The sequence below is a fragment of the Leucoraja erinacea genome, chromosome 7, assembly GCF_028641065.1.
Source record: "Leucoraja erinacea ecotype New England chromosome 7, Leri_hhj_1, whole genome shotgun sequence".
NCBI classification, from domain to species: domain Eukaryota; kingdom Metazoa; phylum Chordata; class Chondrichthyes; order Rajiformes; family Rajidae; genus Leucoraja; species Leucoraja erinaceus.
This window is the reverse complement of record NC_073383.1, coordinates 10404730-10425332: the sequence shown is the minus strand read 5'-3', so window position 1 is coordinate 10425332 and position 20603 is coordinate 10404730. Positions and strand designations below refer to the sequence as shown.

Sequence of the window (20603 nt, the reverse complement as noted above, 5' to 3'; positions counted from 1 at the left end):
TATTAATGACAAAATGCTACATTACTTTCAAGCACAAGAGCTATTTACAAATACCCTCAGAATCAGTGCTGTACCAGATATTTGACTACTTTTCATCTTTGGTAGCCATCAAAATGTTTGAGTGAGAAGTAAATTTATGCAATTATTCTGGAAGAGAATGCCTACGAACAGTGACTAAATAACAATTATTCAGCAAGTGTGCCATTCAGTTTTTAAAAAGGCTGTTCATTTTTTAATTACCAAAATGAAAAATCAAGGAGAAATTTGCTTAATTTAATGTAAAATAACAAGGAAAACTAACGACTTGGGTCAAGTCTCTAAAACAAAATGACTTCTACATCAGTGCATTAAAGGTACTGTATAAAAATTGAAATGTTGCCCCATAATAAAAAGTGTTGAAATAAATCATAGTTCTATCGGTCTAACATTTAACTGGCAAAAAGTCCAAGCAAACTATTGGAATGAATGATGAGTTGGTCAAAGGTGCTGATCATAAAATAGGTCTAGTTTTATCAAATCATGTTGAATGCTTGAGACAGCATATAATATGGTTAATAAGAATGTTAACCAAAAATACATTACTCAGAATTCCAAAGAAGAAACCACTGCCAAAATGAACAGAACCTAACGCAACCTATTGAAGTGTCATACCCAAGGTATTGAACCTACACTTTATTTTAGTTTTAAATTACTAAGAATACCTCAAATTTGGTGACACCAGGTTAGGTGGCACAATAACCAATGCAGACAGAAATGAAAAGTTACAAAGGGACACCAATGAGTAAAAGCACAAAAAAAATGGTGGTGTTCAATGTCAAATGGAAATCATTAATTTCTGGATCCAAGAATCAGTAGCAAGGAATTGTAAAGGACGAAGATTTTAGGGGTCCATTTGCAGAAATTAAAAGATTACAGGAATGGCACAATAAATAATTGAAAATAATATCCACCTTCATCTCAAGGGGCTAGAATAAATAGAAGCCACGCTACAGATGCATAGAACTTTGATTAGGATAAATCTAGAGTACTTAGAGGGAACATACCACAATAATATTGGGATCAACAAGAAAATTGTTGAGACAAGGGTGGTTTTCCACAGATGTAGAAGATCGAGCATGATCTAATTATATTGAAATGGTTTTCATAACTTACTTGCAGAGAAACTAAAATAGTTAAATGGCGTTGAGATACAAATGAGCAAAACTCAGCCAAGATCCTTATTCTCAACGATAAACGCGTTTATTTTATAATAACTGAGCCAAAAGGAAGATAGATTATGGAAAATTTTGAATCAGTTAATTGCATATGGGGACAACAGCAAATTTTCAATTACAAATTCATGACAAAACAAAAATGTAGTTGTTTTTTAAGCAATAAATATATTTTATATCTGTTGCATTTCATTTGAAATGTAATAAATTGAGATTGCAAATTTGGTACATGCATGCATTTCCCAAACCAAAATGAAGTTTTTAAAAATAATTTGGTGCGTCTTACCTTTGCCCGTCCACTGTGCACAGGGACACACCCCACAAATCCGGGCTAAACTTAGCCAGCTGTGGAATATAATCAGCAACCTTTCAGAGGAAAAAAAATAGTTTTGAGCATAACGAAATAGCACACCAGTATTGCTTGCATTTTCTTCTTTCACTGTGTTCAGTTTCAGTATTTTATTTCAAAGACATTAATTATACTGTGCATAAATATAGCATTATTCAACTAGCCACCCAAACACAAGCTAGAAGATGAAATAATTTATTATATGCCATTAAATCATACAGATATTAAAAGTTTAATGGCAAAAATTGTAATGCAATGTAAAAATGCATTCCTAATCTTACTATCAGCAATTTAATATCCAATTCAGTTTATTAAAAATTAAGATATACCTTTCCTCCTGTCATTTTTTTGGCAATCTCATGAAGACCATCAATATGGGAAGAAAATATATCAAAATCTGGAATGACGAACTTCCTCCTGAAAGCTTGAGTGAGCAACACAATATTGCTTCCAACACATCTGAAAAAAAAAAGGAACGTTGTAAAGTGCTATTGAAATTAAGCAACCTCTTACACTATCAATTATGTACAGGTTTAATAAAAAATAATAATAGAAATTATCATTGATCTTGCAGCGCTATGGAGAGATACTGAGACATTTTAGGTCATAGGCTGCAGAACAGTTCCAACCATTTTCTGTTTTTATTGCAAATTTCCAGTATCTGCAATATTCTACTTTGGATGAAAGTTCCATTCAAATCCAGATCTGGTTGAAAAAAGGGTTTAGATCATCTCAACCTGAAGTTCCATATTTTGAGCGCCAACATCTTGAACTAAATTAAGTTAAATTATAGTTAACAGAGGACTAGAATAATCCATAGACACATTGCATCACAATTTGACAGAGGAGGAACTCTGAATTAATTTAAATTAAAACAAAAAAATAATTTAAATCAAAACAGCAAAAACCCATTTTATGGGGACAGGAAACTGCAGATGCTGGAATCTTCAGCAAATGCAAAGTGTTGGTGGTGCCTGGCAGATCAGGCATTATATATGGTGGGAAGAAACAGATGACATTTTGGGTTGGGACCCTTCCTCAGATTTAAGATTTCTAGGACCTGCAGTTTTTTTTTCATTTTCAATACTGTCTTTGATAATATTTTTCCTCAAACATCCTTGTGCCATTCAAATAACACCATTAAAAGTAATTGTTATACTTTTCTCTCAACTCACCCCAAACAGCTGCCCAACCTGCATAGCACTCAAGAAAAAACGGAAAAATAAAGCACTGATAGGCTCTAAACATTAGGGAAGTGTGGGTTCAACAAATACTTTACTTTTTAAAGAGTTCTTTGTCAAGCAGAACCCCGTCAGAAGCTGCTTGCACATTTGTTCTGAGCATATCCATACACTCCTTCAGTCGAGGATCAGATGTACGCAATCCTGTTGATTTTAGGACCTGCAAGGAGAAAAGAATCATCACTACCTAGTATTTGTCCGGGTTTTACCAAAATTAAATATCAATCTGAAGAATGGTCCCATCCGCAAAAATTGTCAGTTCATTTCCTTCACTGAAGTCACCCACCTTCCTCCATCACTTTATTTTGCACAAAATGCACGTGATTTTTGTCTGTACACTTCAAACTTTTGTAGAGACTTAAACATCTGTAGCGACTAATGGGAATTTCTACACTCTACCCCATGTGCGCTTCTGGGGGCTTGTAGATTTGCAACACACTATTTCTATTTTGCCACAAGTCATCTTTCTCAGAAATCAGTGTAAAAATGAGATCCATAGAAAAGGGAAAAAGAAAATTGACCTGAGGCAGAAGTTGGAAGAAGTGTCAGCTGTAGATCAGTGGTAACACTCTTGCTTTTGATGTTATTTATTACGAACAATTCTTATGAACAAAATTTCTGCATCTCACTGCCTTGTTGTATTTCCTGGTTGACAATCACACACCACTGACATTTATTGATATTCCCTTCCAAACGATCTCATCTCTCCTAACAGTGACCCTTTGGATTTTCTCCAATGGTCACCAATCAGCTCTCCCCACATTTCCTTCCAGAATATTTATCAAATTTTCAACAAGGTCCTGCTCATAATTTAGTTTAACGTGGATAGATGTCATGCACTTGACAAAAACATCCCCACCTAGCTGCTATTTCATCAATATGTACTATAACCAAATGACAGCACAAATCATCCTGCTACTTCGTTACTTTCTCTACCCATTTCACCAGCACAATCTCCATTTTTGAATATCTTCCATTTCTCAAATTTATTTGTAGTCTTTGTTCTACAATACCCATCCGAGTGTCACAAAAACCCCAAAAATCACTAAGATAGCATTACTGCTTTTCTTCTGCATTAAGGAATTTCTTACCTTCCATCTTAATTCATCATTGCTTGCTCAGTTTACAACATTCTAATTATCTCATCCTTGCAATTCCCATCCCAATCCATATGCAGACATGGCCTGGACTATGATACCTCACACAGGCATGATACTATAATTATTTCAACTACAAAGTTAGGAATGCTAAACTCAATCACAAACGGTGGATCGAGGAACATTTCCAAAACAACTCCAACCCCAGGCGCATGTGGCAAGGAATCAAATCCATTGCCGATTACCATAAAGTTAACACCCCCCCCAGACAATGCCTCCCTTCCTGACGAGCTAAACCATTTCTATCATCGCTTTGACCGGGACAACAAAACTCCAGCCATCAAAGTTGCTCCACCCCCGAGTGAACAACCCCTCAGTCTCGCCACCTCTGCTGTACAAGATGCACTGAGCAAGGTGAATGAGCACAAAGCTGCCGGCCCCGATGGCATCCCCGGGCGGGTGCTCGGGGCATGTGCTGGACAACTATCCCTGGTCTTCACTGACATTTTCAATCTGTCACTGGCCCAGGGTGTCGTCCCCAATTGCCTCAAGACATCAACCATTGTGCCAGTGCCCAAACAATCAGCTACAGGGAGACTCAACAACTTCCACCCAGTGGCACTCACCCCTGTCATTGCAAAGTGCTTTGAGCGGCTGATCTTGGCTCACCTCAAAGCCAGCCTCCCCCCCACACTGGACCCCCATCAGTTTGCCTACCGGACCAACAGGTCTACAGAGGACGCCATATCGGCGGCCCTACACTCTGCCCTGACCCACCTGGACAGCAATAACACCTACATCAGGTTGCTGTTCATTGATTTCAGCTCTGCCTTTAACACTGTCATCCCCGCTAGCTTGATCACCAAACTCAGCGGACTTGGCATCTCCACCTCCCTCTGCAATTGGACACTGGATTTCCTCACTAACAGACCACAGTCTGTTAGGGTCAACAACCTCACCTCCTGCACTATAACACTGAACACAGTGCTCAGCCCTCTCCTCTACTCCCTCTTCACCCATGACTGCATCCCTAAGAATGGCTCCAACGCCATCATTAAATTTGCCGACGACACCACGGTGGTAGGACTGATCAGTGACAATGATGAGTCAGCCTACAGGGATGAGGTCCAGCACCTGACAACCTGGTGTGCCAACAATAACCTCGTCCTCAACTCCAAGAAGACAAAGGAAATTATTGTTGACTTCAGGAAGAACAGAGGGGGCAGACATACCCCCATCCATATAAACGGGACTGAGGTGGGGCGCGTCTCCAACTACAAATTCCTCGGGGTACACATCTCGGAGGATCTGTCCTGGTCCCTCAACACCTCCAAGCTGATCAAAAAGGCACAGCAGCGCCTTTACTTCCTGAGGAGGCTCAAGAAAGCTCACCTGTCCCCCCAGATCCTGACCAACCTTTACCGCTGTACCATTGAAAGCATCCTGACCACCTGCTTCATGGTATGGTACAGCAGTTGCACCGTAGTGGACAGGAAGGCACTACAACGGGTGGTGAAAACCGCTTAGTACATCATCGGTGCTCCACTCCCTGCCATGGATGCCCTCCACCGAAAACGGTGTCTGAGACGGGCCGGGAAGATCATCAAAGACCCCTTCCACCCTAACCATGGACTGTTTGCCCTCCTCCCATCAGGGAGGCGGTACAGGAGCCTCAGGTCTCGTACTAGTACGATGAGGAACAGCTTCTACAACAACACTATCACATTGCTGAACTCGGAGTCCCGCCGATAGATTTCTCGTCTCTCCGTCCACATTGTTTGCTTATTCTGTATTTTTTATTTCTATATTGCACTATTACTACGGACTGACGCTAAACTGCATTTTGTTGTACCCATACTTGTATCTGTGCAATGACAATAAAGTTGAATTGAATTGAAATATGTTGATCTCCAATCAAAGCACTGTACTGCATTACAACCCCATCTTCCTTCACTTTGTGACTGACTATCAGACTTTTCGGAGACTTGGAAGCTGCACCAGAACATGACGACTCCGACCGCTGTTCCTGCAGAGGATCTACTGTACTCATGTATATTATGATTTGACTGGATGCGGAACACATTTTTTGCTGCACCTTGGCACACTTGACAATAAATAACGAATAACTAGAGAACATCTGTCAGTTCACTTACAAGTGTCTAGCGTTCAGACCATCATTCACCACAAGAATTTGCTCACCTACATTCTCCAATGTTTCCACAACCAACTTAAGATAACCTTCTCAAATCACTTCCTAGTTCTCATCCACTCTCTGGCCCTCATCAACCAAAAATACAACAGTATGAAATGGAATAAGGGAATACTCAATGGAGGTATGAGAGTGCAGATGCTGGAATCTAGAACAAAAAAAAAAAAACTGGTGGAAAAATTCAGCTGAAGAGATCCAGATGAAGGGTCTCAATCCAAAATGTTAATTGCCAAATGGTGTACAATTTTGGTCGCCTAATTATAGGAAGGATGTCAACAAAATAGAGAGAGTACAGAGGAGATTTACTAGAATGTTGCCTGGGCTTCAGCAACTAAGTTACAGAGAAAGGTTGAACAAGTTAGGGCTTTATTCTTTGGAGCGCAGAAGGTTAAGGGGGGACTTGATAGAAGTTTTTAAAATGATGAGAGGGATAGACAGAGTTGACGTGGAAAAGCTTTTCCCACTGAGAGTAGGGAAGATTCAAACAAGGGGACATGACTTGAGAATTAAGGGACTGAAGTTTAGGGGTAACATGAGGGGGAACTTCTTTACTCAGAGAGTGGTAGCTGTGTGGAATGAGCTTCCAGTGAAGGTGGTGGAGGCAGGTTCGTTTTTATCATTTAAAAATAAATTGGATAGTTATATGGATGGGAAGGGAATGGAGGGTTATGGTCTGAGCGCAGGTATATGGGACTAGGGGAGATTATGTGTTCAGCACGGACTAGAAGGGTCGAGATGGCCTGTTTCCATGCTGTAATTGTTATATGGTTATTATATGGTTAAAACTTACAGTTATGAACTTATGAATTGGAATTCTCTCCTGTCCTTCAGCAATTGTATAAAATAGAAGATCTTCCAGACTTGGTAGAAGGCCTGCTTTTTGTATTTTCCTAGAAAGGAAAAAACACACAAAACTTTAAAACATTGAAAAAGGCTTGCACATAATTAAATCTAACGTTTTTGTATTTATCATAGTTTGTATCTGACAATTTATTTCATGTCATCATGTGCCATTTAGCTGACCAACCATAGTTCCATAGACAGGAAACCTTGTTTTGCATAGGGGCCAGGACCCATGTCTGTGAGCGGATGGCAGGCCACATCTATTGCCATAGTTAATAAATGGAGGTAATAATACAAACTAAATTAGTAATTAGTAGTAATACACACTAATAATCCATAAATTAGTGATAATTCGTACTCATAATACATACTAACTAGTGCAACACTTGGTGTTATTTTTCGCATTAGTTTTCATGTGTTTTTCAATTCGTTTTCTGCAGTTCCCAGATACCTCGCGTCCCCGGGACTAGCTGCAGTTCCCAGGTCGCCTGCGAGCCCCAGGTATAGCTGCAGTTCCCCCCCGCCTGTGAGCCCCTGAACTTACTTTTTTAATTCAAATCGTTTGCTATGTCGCTCTTCAAGGGAGATGCTAAATGCATTTCGTTGTCTCTGTACTGTACACTGACAATGACAATTAAAATTGAATCTGAATCTGAATCTTATTTTTCGCATTAGTTTTCATGTGTTTTTCAATTCGTTTTCTGCAGTTCCCAGATACCTCGCGTCCCCGGGACTAGCTGCAGTTCCCAGGTCGCCTGCGAGCCCCAGGTATAGCTGCAGTTCCCAGATCGCCTGTGAGCCCCTGAACTGGCTGTAGTTCCCCGGTCGCATGTGTGTCCTGGGATTGACTGTAGCGCCCAGGTCATCTGCGAGCCCCAGGACTGGCTGCAGTTCCCAGGTCGCCTGCGAGCCCCGGGACTGGCTGTAGTTCTCAGGTTGCCTGTGTGTCCCGGGACTGGCTGTAGCGCCCAAGTAATCCGTGAGCCGGGACCGGCTGCAGTTCCCAGGTCGACAAAACTAATTGAAAAATAACCGCCTGCGGGCCGGATGATTCGTTATGGGCTGCTCCTCGTCCCATGGGCCATAGGGGAACCTGACACCTAGATTATCTCAATGTTAAAGTGAATAGGATAGGGTTTACTAGGATAAAATCAAAACGGATATCTCACTTGCGGCAAAGTGCAACAATTCATGCTTGTGATCAAACTTTCTATACCATAGTATGAACATTTACAAGAGTGATCTGGAGCAATAGAATACACTGTCTGAAAAATCATTCCTTAAGGTATGCCATTTTGGTGTTATGTTAGAAATCTCAGATGTTAATAAAATGCTCTGTCACATGGAAGGAAAGGGAACCTTACACCTAGATATCTCAATTTTGCCACATACTACAGGGTTCTGCCATCTACTTTGCAAATCCTATCCTAGTTTGGCACATCAAAGTGCAACAACTCATGCTTGTCAGCAATACATTCTATTTACCATTCCATGGCCGCTTCCCAACTGATCTAGATCTTGCCATAAACTTAGAAAAATCCTTCCTTACTGCTCACTATACTGCCAGTTTTGGTGTTATTTGCAAATATCTGTACAATGTTAACTCCATTGGCATCTAAATCATTATGTATATAGTAACAGTGGAGCCAGCACCAATCTCTGCAGCACTCTAATGATCACAGGCCTCCAATCAGTACAAAACGCGCCACAATTACCTTTTGATGCCTTCCTCCAAGCCACTTTTGAATCTGAATGGCTACTTCACTTTGTATTTCATATGCTCTAACCTTCCAGAATAGCCTACAATGTGGGATTCAGTCAAAGGGCTTGACAAAGTCCATATAGATGATCCCGTTGGAGGTGGCGAAAATGTTGGAGGATTATATGCTGTATGCAATGTATACCAGGTCATCGGAGATTTCCTCATTCTTTAGGAAACGGGGGTTCGCCTCTTCCATTATAGATGAGGCTCCTCGATACCCCGCAGCTACGCTCTTGCTCCCCCATTCGTGACAAGTACAGAGTCCCCCTTGTCCTCTCCACCCCTTTCTGCTTTCCGCAGAGACCGTTCTCTCCGCAACTCCCTGGTCAATTTGTCCTTTCTCACACAAACCACTCCCTCCCCAGGTACTTTCCCCTGCAACCGCAGGAGATGCAACACCTGTCCCTTTACCTCCCCATCCAAGAACCCCGTCAGTCTTTCCAGGTGAGGCAGAGGTTCACTTGCACTTCCTCCAACCACATCTACTGGATCCGCTGTTCCAGGCATCAACTCCTGTACATCGGCGAGACCAAGCGCAGGCTCGGCGATCGTTTCGCTGAACACCTCCGCTCAGTCTGTCTTAACCTACCTAATCTCCCGGTTGCTCAGTACTTTAACTGCCCCTCCCATTCTGACCTTTCTGTCCTGGGCCTCCTCCATTGTCAGAGTGAGGCCCAGTGCAAATTGGAGGTACAGCACCTCATTTTTCGCTTGACTAGCTTACACCCCAGTGGTATGAACATTGACTTCTCTAACTTCAAATAGCACTTGCATTCCCCCTCTCTCCATCCCCTCACACTTCCCAATTCTCTCACCAGTCTTACTGTCTCCGACTACATTCTATCTCTGTCCCGCCCAATAACATCAGTCTGAAGAAGGGATTCAACCCAAAACGTCCCCCATTCCTTCTCTCCAGAGATGCTGCTTGTCCCGCTGAGTTACTCCAGCATTTTGTGTCTACCTTCGATTTAAACCAGCATCTGCAGTTCTTTCCTACATATAAAGTAGTTTGCCTTGTCACTACCCCATGCACCATCTGTACATTCACCTCACCCACCACTGACACAATCTACAAAATACCCTCCAATTACTCAGCAACACTTTTCAACTGTACCTTCTAAACTCAAGACAAGAGATTGCAAATGATGACTCGTCTTTTTTTTTTACCAGATTCCACCATTTGCGCCCTTTTGGCTTCACTTCATCTGCAATCTTGGTTCGTCCCCACCCTTCCCACCACCACCTGACTAATATGCCAATCAAGATACAAGATAGATTTAATTGTCACATGTGCCAGATGGCACAGTGAAATGAATTCCCATACAGCCATACAATAAAAATAAACAGGACTCAACACACTATAGAATTTAACACAAAACATCCCCACACAGCAGAATCAAAGTTTCCCACTGTGTGGGAAGGCACCAAAATCAGTCTTCTTCCTCCACTGTTCCCCGTGGTCAGGGCCTCCCCAAGCCCTCCGCAGTTGCAGCTACGTGCGGCCCGATGTCCAGGACCGCTCGCCGGTCAGCGCCGCCCGCGTTGGAAGCTCTCCGCACCAGAGTTCCACGATGTTGGAGCAGCGGCCCAACGCTCCGGAGCTCCAAACGGCGACCCAGGTAGGCATCGCCCGCTCCGCTGTGACTCCAGCGCTGCACCGCCGCTGTAGCAGCCCTGGTCTGGTTCCCGGTCCCCGGCAGGAAAGGCCGCTCCGATCCAGCTGGTAGGCCGCGAGTTGGGGGGCGAGGACGCGACTCGGACAAATAGTCGCGTCCCCGCCAGGAAGAGACTGGGAGACTTCTTTATTATTGTCATGTCCAATTAGTGGAACTTCCCACTCAGTGGTATTTCAGGGAGGGCTTCAATAGATGGGATAATAGAAAACTAAGGCAGCAGTTCAATGTCACCTTTAAAAAGGGAATTACAAACAGCCAATATGCTGCAATTTCTGCAACAACCACATCCTATATCTTGTCCTTATGCATCAAGTTAAAAAGCACTCAATTCACATCATTAGCACCTGTTATATTTAAATCTTGATTTTTTTTCCCCCACATTATTGTAAATGCTATTCAATTAAGTTTATGCTGTGTTTTTGCATTGCCATTTGTGTAGTAATCTCAGATTATCATTTACAATTACATTAATCACATGACAATTAAAGCTTTGGTTTAGTATGATGAATACAATAAACACCCTTTTCATCAAATACTTGTTTGGTATGCTGCCTCAGTAGAATTCAGATGAAAGCAGTTAGTCCACTGTAAAATACATTTACTAATCACCTCCCCATGCAACAGAAAGGGGAATTATTTTTTTTAATTTACAGATGGAATAGCTTTTTAAAAGTACAATTTTTAACTTTACCGAGTCTAAAAAAAACTGCACAATTCTGGCTTCTGAATAAAAAAAAGTATGATTCTATTGTTGCCAGAACTTTTTTCCAACTGAAGTAAACAAATTACAAAAAAGTACACAGCAAAAATCTAAAATGTACAAAAGGAATAAAATGAACACATGACTGTGAACAAGGTCCAATGAAAAACTGGAAATTTGATGGAAACAGAATTACAGTTGATCTTACAAATTCATTGGAATTTTTAATCAGTTTGCATTTAAGAACATGGTTCTCAGGGTAGATACAGTTTATCTAACTACTGTTTGAGATATCTGACTAACAAGCCTCTGGTTTTTCTTAAAAACTCTGCCAGCTGAGTTGTAAACTGGAACAGCACTGAATACGTGTCTTTTTACAATACTGCACACAAAGGGGGTCACATTTAAAAAAAGTTGACAAGCGCCTAATTGGTTTCATGACTAATATAGTATCAACAAAAAATATAAGAAAAGATAGCATATTGATGGCAAGTTTTCAAAAATGGCATCAGAATACAAATACATTTTGTGTAACGGTTGTCGCGTGTTGTCCACCAGTGACCTGGTTTGCACAGTAAGTGCATGTATTTCTTATTCCTTTCTATGTTTAACAATACCACATGGAACAATAAAATTGCAAACACCATTTCCACTTCATTCACCTGATCATGTAGCAGAATACTGCACCCATCTGAGTGGACAACACAACGCGCGTTACACATCATACACACAAACGTACGTTGCGGTGGCAAAGGTTTGGTGTCCCAGAAAACGAACATTACATTATTTGCGAAAACCAAATATTTTCACCAATGTGATCTAAAGGTACATTACTTTATGGATTTGAGCTATATCGATGGCCAATGATTCGTCTGAACGTTTGATTTGGGCTGATTTTTTAGTAAATATCTCTGTAACAGTCGTTGCGGAGCTTCCAGAAGTTGACACGAAGGAATTAAGTTAGCGACTTGGGCCGTATGAAAGGTAAACAAGAGACTGTTGCCAAATTGAAGATTGGCTCAGTTTCTTAGTTTTGATGACCAATTTTTTACGCATCATGTGCATAAACACAGCTGGCTATCTCAGAGCACTGTAATGTATTTTTTAGTTAGATAACATGCTTGTTTAATTCTCCTGTCAAATTGTCATATTTTCAAACATTACACTTCATTTGTCGGGTGTTTCCCCATTCACTTAACATTTGCCGAGTTTTTATCTTCCACAACAATGTTTTCCTAAATAGGCACATTATCCAAAGTAAGGCATTACAGGTGCACAACCTTTTATCCGAAAGCCTTGGGACCAGACACTTGTCGGATTTCGGACATTTTCGGATTTCCGAATGGAAGATTCTTAGCGTAAATTAGGTAGGTAGCGCGGGCGGCTTGAAAAGTCTGGAGCGGCTGCATCCTCCCCGGAGACCGGGGAATCATTGTAAATCATTGCATAAATGTTAGTCAGTTAGTTTGGAGGGATTTTATGTGGTGGTGGGGGGGTGGGGGGGGGGGGGGGGTGGGGGGGTGAAGGGGTAAACTTTAATGCTTAGTCCCCTACCTGGTCGGCGACTCCCAACATCGCAGAGCTGGGGGCTCCGTCCGGCCGCGGGCGGTGCCGGTTGGAGCTCCGGCCCCAGCTCCCTGAATGTTGGGAGTCGGCGGCCACAGCGCTCCGGAGCTTACCGCACGGCGACCCTGTAAGGCATTGCCCGCTCCCCGCCTCTCCAACCAGGTAGGGGACTAAGAATTAAAGTTTACCCCTTCACCCCCCCCCCCCCCCCCCCCCCCCCCTCACATAAAAGCCCTCCAAACTAACTGACTAACATTTAAGCAATGATTTACAGATGTTTAAGTGTCTCCCTGGTCTCCGGGGAGGAGGCAGCCGCTACAGTAGTACAGACCTGGGTTGACTGCGGGTCGTTTCGGGTCAAGTTTGGCGCCAAACGCGAGCTTTGGTGTGCAGACAACATCCTGGAAAAAATGGCCGGTTTTCGGAGTTTTTCGGTTTCCGGAACTCCGGATAAAAGGTTGTGCACCTGTATTGACTTTTTTATCTTTATTCAAATAAATTCAAAACGCATTGATAGTTTACGATTATTTAAATGGTAAATGTAGCTTCAGAAGCGTTTTCATTTTGCATGTTAAAACCCACTTGAGAACCATGGGCGATTTTGCAATTTTACTGACAGATTTTTCACTTTTAAAACTTTTCATATAACAAATGAATAAAGATAAAAAAGTCAATAATGCCTTACTTTTGATGAAATGCAGCGAGCAAACGCGATAATCCCCGATATTTTGGATCTTTAAATCTCCACGACAAATGTCCGCTGATCACTTCCGCTGGATTTGCACCTTCAGCTCCCTCTTGAATTTACCTTAGTTTCTATCTTTTATTTGGACTGTAAATTTAGGTAGCTGTGCCTCACCGTCACCCCGACTGGCACAGTAAATTGCAGCTCAAAAACTGGCCGTTTTCGATGTTTTTAACGGGTGTGAAAGTGCGTGTTTTCCCATTCACTAACATGTACCGGAAGTATAGCATGTACTCCACTTCAAATTTTCAGTCACGTGGGTGCGGATCTACGCTCCAGTGACCTTTCGTGAAATCACCCTATTGCAGGCCTTTTGTTATTTTGTTATTTAAAAAAAGCTCGACATGATCTGTAAATTCTATATTCTCTGCGAGATGTGGTCAAGTTGGAGGATAAAATTAATTACAAATAAGTATTCATGATTGATCTGTAATTAAAGACGATATGTTTTAAAAGCCCCTTCTTTTGAAGCCCCATTCAGCCAAAGCCCTTCCTTCAGAAGCTCCCATATATTCTGAATGGAGTAGGTTAAATTTCACATAAATACAAGTAACCAAAAGAAACCCAACAACCATGAAATCTTAAGAATGTTACAAATAATTTTAACCTAGCCAAGCCAAAATCTCTAAAGCGATTGTATGCAAGATGCACAAATCATTTGATACAAAAGTCAATATTCCCCATTCAAAAATTAAATGTCTACAAGAATAAATGCTACTGAAATTGGCAGTGAGCAAGAAGGAACACCTGGTGTGGTGGGCTTTAAAACGAGTCATGGGGTACATGAACAAGAAAGCCAGCTTGAGCCTTTATAAAACTGGTTCAGCAACAATCGACGTGCTGTGTTTACGATGCAAAGGCTTAATTTACAAGAATGATTTACGAGTGCCATATCAGGGATGACAGGATCATTTCAGCTGACAGGGAAATCTAAAAACGCCACAGGCATATGCGCAATCGATGGATCCCATTGACAGAGGTCAGGGATTTGAATCTGAGGACACAGAAAGGTGGTGGGTGACAAAAATCAAAGTAACGTGCGGGTAGAGCAGGGATGGTAATGGAGGGCATATTCAGTTTAAGAAGGGTCTCGTCCTGAAATGTCGCACATTCATTCTATCCAGAGATGTTGCCTGGCTCGTGAGTTACTCCAGCATTTTGTTTCTATCTTCGGTGTAATAAAACCAGCACCTGTAATTCATTCCTACACATTTCGTCAGTTTTTAAATGGTATCGGAATGAATACGTGCGGGGAGGACCGTACTCGATGGATTGCTAGTACAGAAGAGTGGATACGGATTCCTTCCGTCCTGTAACCTAACCATTCCGTTAGCTCCGTTGTCACCAGGTGCATAATGATCAGATTAAATAAAGCGTGTAGGAAGGAATTGCAGATGCTGGTTTAAACCGAACATAGGCACAAAAAGCTGGAGTAACTCTGCGGGACAGGCAGCATCTCTGGAGAGAAGGAATGGGCGAGGATTCGGGGAGAGATCCTTCTTCAGTCTGCAGTCTGAAGAGGAGTCCGTCACCCATTCCTTCTATCCAGAGATGCTGCCTGTCCCGCTGTGTTACTCCAATTGTATGTATGTCTATCTTCAGATTAAATAAAGCACCAGGTTTACGATTTAAAGCACTAGGTTTACATGGATTTAAAGCGCCACGATCACGGGGATTTAACCCCGCAGGTCGCGCTTGTCAGTTTCAGAAAGCCTTCGACTCCTGGCCAATTCCTCCCCCGCCGGCCGCACTTACTTCTCCGCAGCCGAGTCGTCGGCGGTCACGGTGGCCGCGGCCGCTCCGTCCTGGTCCGGCGAGCTGCCAGTGTTGGTGCTGTAAGCAGCAGTAGTGGCTCCGAACAGCCGCCGCCGCCGCCCTCCCCCGCCAAGATGCCGTAGCAACTGCTGGTGGAGGATGAGGCCAGACTTCATTGCGGCGGCACCACCTCCACCTCCGCCGCCACCCGCGACAACGCTAAGGCCGCTCTCCAGCAGCTGCTCCCACAGTAAGGAGGTGCCCTTCCGTAACATGCTCATGGTAGCGGCGGCTGCTGCTGCTTCTGCGGCGGCGGCTGCTACTCGGTGCAGGGTGAGAGGAAGAGGAGGAGGAGGAGGACAAGGAGGCGGAGGTGACTCGGCACGAGCTGCGCGCGCGCGCCGAACACAAAACCCAACCGCCGGCCGGCCAGGCGGCTCGCGACACTTCCGTCTACAAGCGTCCCGCGCCACGTGCCCCTCCCAGGGCGGTCGCCGATTGGTCGACGTGCCCCCTCCCCCACTGATGACGCACTGCCACAGACCACGTGTCGGGGGGAGAGAGTGAGGGACAGACGGCGATGCGGTCGCTGCACACGTCACTCGGTCGGCGGCTCCATCCAGACAGGCGATACTTTTTTTATTTCATTCTTTTGGGATATAATTCACCGTCTTCTCATTTTTAATTCTCTCTCTCTCTCAAATACATACATAGGGAGATGGGGTAGAGTGAGACACTAGACAGAGGGGGACGGACGGGGTGGAGCAGCTGCTGGGGCGTTGCCCAGTGGCCGTCATTACAGGTGGGACCCACAGCCAACAGCGGGCCCCACATTTACTTAATCGTCGTATAATTTGTTCTATGTCTATATATAATCACCGTCTATATCTCTTTCCCCACTCCCCTGACTGAAGATGGGTCTCAACGCAAAACGTCACCCATTCCTTCTCGCCAGAGATGCTGCTTGTGCCACTGGGTTACGTCTGTATCACAGGCGGGTTTGTTTGTCCAGCAGCTTGGAGATGGACACGTTTCGATTCAATGTCATACAACAATGGAGAGAGAAACAAGGAATTACAGTATTTGCTGAAGATAGACACAAAAAGCTGGAGTAACTCAGCTGAAGAAGGGTCTCGATCCGAAACGTCACCAATTCCTTCTCTCCAGAGTTGCAGCCTGTTCCGCTGTAACTCTAGCATTTTGTGTCTATCTTGGTTTAAACCAGCATCTGCAGTTTATTCTTACACAATTACATTTGCTGGTTTAGTGTGACCTTTACAGAATGGTACATGTGTGTAATTTGGGGGAAAATACCATCAGTTGACAGAGTCTTCCATCTGAAACAATAACTATTTTTCACAGATGCTGAATATTTCCAACGGTTTCCATTTTTATTTTTTAATTGGTGTTTTGTGTTTAATACTAATTAAATCAAATACTAGTTTGCCCGCGGTCCCTGTTTGGGATCTCTGTCTGGCTCCAACTCTCAATTACTCCGGTTCAGGCTTCCCGCTCCAGTTGCGATGCCCTGCAAGAAGTAGTGGGGGAGGGAGGTGGCGCCAGAACTAATCATATGGAAAGTGAGAGAAAAGCAGCAAGGCAAGGAGTAATATTTCCAAATCTATTTTGGGGAAATAGGCTGCCTTCGTGGCATTTCCCTGCAGCGATCGGGTTTCTGGCAGGGTTGGAAGTTTTTAGAACAGAATTGCGGAGTCACTCTAGTCTACAGGCTCCATGACCTAAGATTTTGCAATCAGTAGCGAGCAGTTTCAGCCTGCTTCTGCCCTCTTAAATTGAAACATACGACAAAGCAATTCAGTTTCTGCATGAAACCTTTATATTTGAAGAAGTATTGGCAGCCCCGTTGCCATCCGCCCCCACCCCATTCAAGTTCACGATCTTGTTGGGCGCCAGAAATCAAACGGATAATTCCACTCACTTTGCACCGCACGCTTCTGTTGCCTTTGGCACCCTGCTGCAGCTCCAGTTGCCATCTCTATATTACACACACTCCCCTCAGGCTCAGAGTCATTCTTGTTGGCTAATACTTCATGGTTTGCCCACAAGCATGGGTGTAGGTGCGAGAGATATCAGCTTGAGTGATGTGCCAAGCCTGTAACAAATGGGTGTTTGTATTGAAGCCATGGTTGAGTCAGCGTGAACCAGGACAGGCTGTGGAAAGATTCTGCTGGAGCTTGGAGATGGACAAATTCTGGTCAATGCTGTACAACACTGAACCTGGAGAGAAACAAGGAATTACATTTGATGGTTTTCTAAACAAAGTTGAAGTAAATCAGTAAGTCAGGCAGCATCTCTGGCTAACATGGATATGTGACCTTTCGGATTGTGACCCTTCTCGACGATTCTGGTCAGTCGCCCTTCTTCAGACCGAGTCCGAGTCCCGACCTGAAACGTCACCTATCCATGTTATCCATATGTACTGTCTGATCTGCTGAGTTACTCCAGTACTTTGTCTCTTTTTCGGAACCTGGGCAGGATCCTAAATAAAAATATAAAATGCAGTAGATATTCAGCAAGTCAGATAAATGTAAAGAAATAAATATTAAGATTCAGTTTGATGACCTTTTATCAGATCAGAAAGACAAGTCTGAAGTGAGAACTAAAAATGAACAATTTAAGGTGCAGAAAAAGGGTGTTGGTGCCAATAAAGACTATGGCTGTAATTAGGTGGAGTCAAAAAGAATTCGAATGATATGAATGCTGTTGGTGCTGTTTTCGAGAGAATGGAAACCTGTTAATCATTTCTGGTCTGTCTGGTGAAGGTGGAAATAATAAGGGTGAATTAGAACAGGAGAAAACAAAAAAAATAAAATTAACTGAGATGCAGAACTGCCTTTGCTAGAAACATGAAACAAAAGAATGCCAAAAATGTTCAACAGCATGGAAGCCTACGTCAAGAGAGAAAAGAAAAGTAGGCTGATGATCATAGAAAGCACAGGATTACAGAATGTGATGGGTGGATTCCAATCAAGACTGAATACACAGGCTACGCTAACTGACACAAACAAGAAAGGCTTGGAATCTGAAAATATTGAATTCAATGTTGAATCCTCAGGATTTTAACATGCCTATTTAGGTGGCGTTCTTTGAACTGTCATTTGGCTTCATTGGAACAGCGTAGGAAGATAAAGACAGGTAAGAGAGGGGGATGTATTGTTAATTGCAACTGATCTATCTGAAAAAACTGCAAAGAGCAAGGAATGAGAACAGAGGGGTTAAAAAAGATACAGAATTCTGAAGTTACTGGAAATTTGAATAAAAATGTAATTACCAAGTAGCTGGTGAGAGAAATATAGTTAATATTTCAGGTTTATGACCTTGCATGAGAACTGGCCAGTTCTGACACAAAATAGACCAAGTATCAGAAATTGCTGCTAAATCCCAAAGTCTGTAACATGTCTACATTGATGTCATTTCTTGAGCTCTTATTGAGATCCATTGGAACTGTGTAAGAATCCAAAGATGGTCATGGTGAGAGCAGGGGAATTAAAGTGGTAGGCAACTGGAAACTTAATGTCACCTTTACAAAATGTACCGAAAAGTTCTCTATGTCCCAACCTCAGAATTCCAATCCACTTAGTCTCATGTTAAACCAGGGGCGGGGTACCTTTTCACGTTGGTAGGCCGCAGTAAATTAGCTGTAATCTAATAAGGCCGCATCCAAGAAACTTCAATTAGATATATTTCAAATTCTACATTATTTTGTAAAAATCTAACTATGTACTAACTTCAAGAAATTGAAAACAAATTGTTAATTCTAAAGTTAACTAACTTTTTAATGACTTGGTTGTGACTGCTTTTTGTAGGAAAGCATTTGAATATTTGGTTGCTAAATGGAGGTACGCAGTTTCAGCTGATCTTCTAGATGGGTATCCGTCATTTGTGACCTTAAAGGCGTCTTGCTTTGGGTTAGGTAGGAGAATGTAGATTCGCAGCAATAAGTGGTTGAAAAGCAAGAAAGCATTTTTCGTGCATGTTGCCGAAGACGTGGGTATTCTATTGCATTTTTCCATATGTCAATCGGATATTTCTTAGCGTCAAATAAGGACTTTAAAATGTCATCATCTGAGAGCTGAATCAATTCCATCTGTAGTTCTTTCGGAGCCTTGGAGCATTTGAACCTCAACTAGGTGAGGTTCAAATGCTAATTTGAGTGTGATGTCATGATTCTCAAAGTCAGTGAACCTTTCATTGTATTCTTTAATACAAGTCTGGCACAGCTGCGTATTCTTCAAATGATTCGCATGAATCCTCCTGCTCAGCAATGACCTTCGCTAACTAGGGAAAATGTTCATCCGAAATTTCATTTTGAAGAAGACGAGTTTGAAAAAGATAGATTTTTACAAAATGCTTGGATTTTTTGACACATATATATAGACTTAGTTTTACCTTGCAAAAAAACATTCAAGTCATTTTGCTTTGACATAATATCACACAGAAATGCAGTATTTCTATAGAAATCTTCACATTGCTGATTGTGTTCTTCATTAAATTTAACTATCTGTTCTCGCAAAGATATAAATGTTGCTAACACCTGTCCCTGCGATAGCCAACACACTTTACAATGATACGGCAAATCCATACTGAATGCCTCATCATCCAACTTTAGCATATTACAAAACTGACGATGCCGTGTTGCATTTACACGAATATAGTTAACAATACGTATAACTTGTTGCAGTGTCACTTAAAATAGTAGATTTAGCACAGAGATTTTGATGATGTAAGATACAATGAAAATAATTGAGAGCATTTTGATCTGATAATACCTGTGCATCCTCTATTTTATCTAATTTATCTGTGCAATAAACCCTTCATGTTTTCCTGTCATGGAAGGTGCACCGTCTCAACATACACTCACTAAATTAACCAAATCCAGTCCAACTTCACGACATTTATCTTGAAAGTTGTTGAAGAAATCTATTCCTCGTGTTCTACTCATAAGAGTGCCCAAAGCGAGTAACTCTCCATAGCAAAGAAAATCTGGTAGCGCGACGATAAGCCCGAAATGAAGGCGAGGAGCCAGGTGTTTCGGAAGGTATTTTATTCGCTGTCATTCTCCTGACCAGACGAGTCTGCAAGAGAACAATTGCGCCTAAACCCCTGCCCTTTATCCCTGTAGCTAAGGGCCGCCACCGGACTAATCCAGTCCCGTGCTGAGGGGTTCGATAGAGGAATAGCCCGACCCCATGGGAGTTGCCACACAACCCCCCACCCAGAACAAGAGGCACGAAACGCACCGGCGGGCGTACAATCTGACTGGACCGCGTACAGAAGTCGGCCGACAGAGTGGAGGCACAGGAGTAGGGAGCTGCGAAGAGAGGACCTTGCGGTCGAAGATGGGCTGGTCAATGTCCAATGTGCCGGCTTTAACCGGTTAATCGACACGGCCTCCGGCCAGGCCCCTATGTCCAACACAAAGGTTGTC

General features: G+C 42.7%; 1 protein-coding gene across 3 annotated transcripts in view; it reads right to left on the bottom strand.

The window, feature by feature from the left end:
• The window catches only part of LOC129698643 (glutaminase kidney isoform, mitochondrial-like), a 77500-nt gene extending 61885 nt beyond the window's left edge, over positions 1-15615 (bottom strand). For 2 of the 3 annotated variants that reach the window (XM_055637775.1, XM_055637774.1), the window contains exons 1-5: positions 15155-15615; positions 6898-6997; positions 2840-2961; positions 1890-2019; positions 1498-1577 (exon numbers count right to left, since the gene is read on the bottom strand). In XM_055637775.1, the coding sequence (XP_055493750.1) occupies positions 1498-1577; positions 1890-2019; positions 2840-2961; positions 6898-6997; positions 15155-15435 (713 nt within the window). In that variant the 5' untranslated portion in view covers positions 15436-15615. The remainder of the gene's footprint in view (positions 1-1497; positions 1578-1889; positions 2020-2839; positions 2962-6897; positions 6998-15154) is intronic. The other variant, XM_055637776.1, reaches the window with a different exon arrangement.
• Between the last annotated feature and the right edge of the window lie 4988 nt (positions 15616-20603).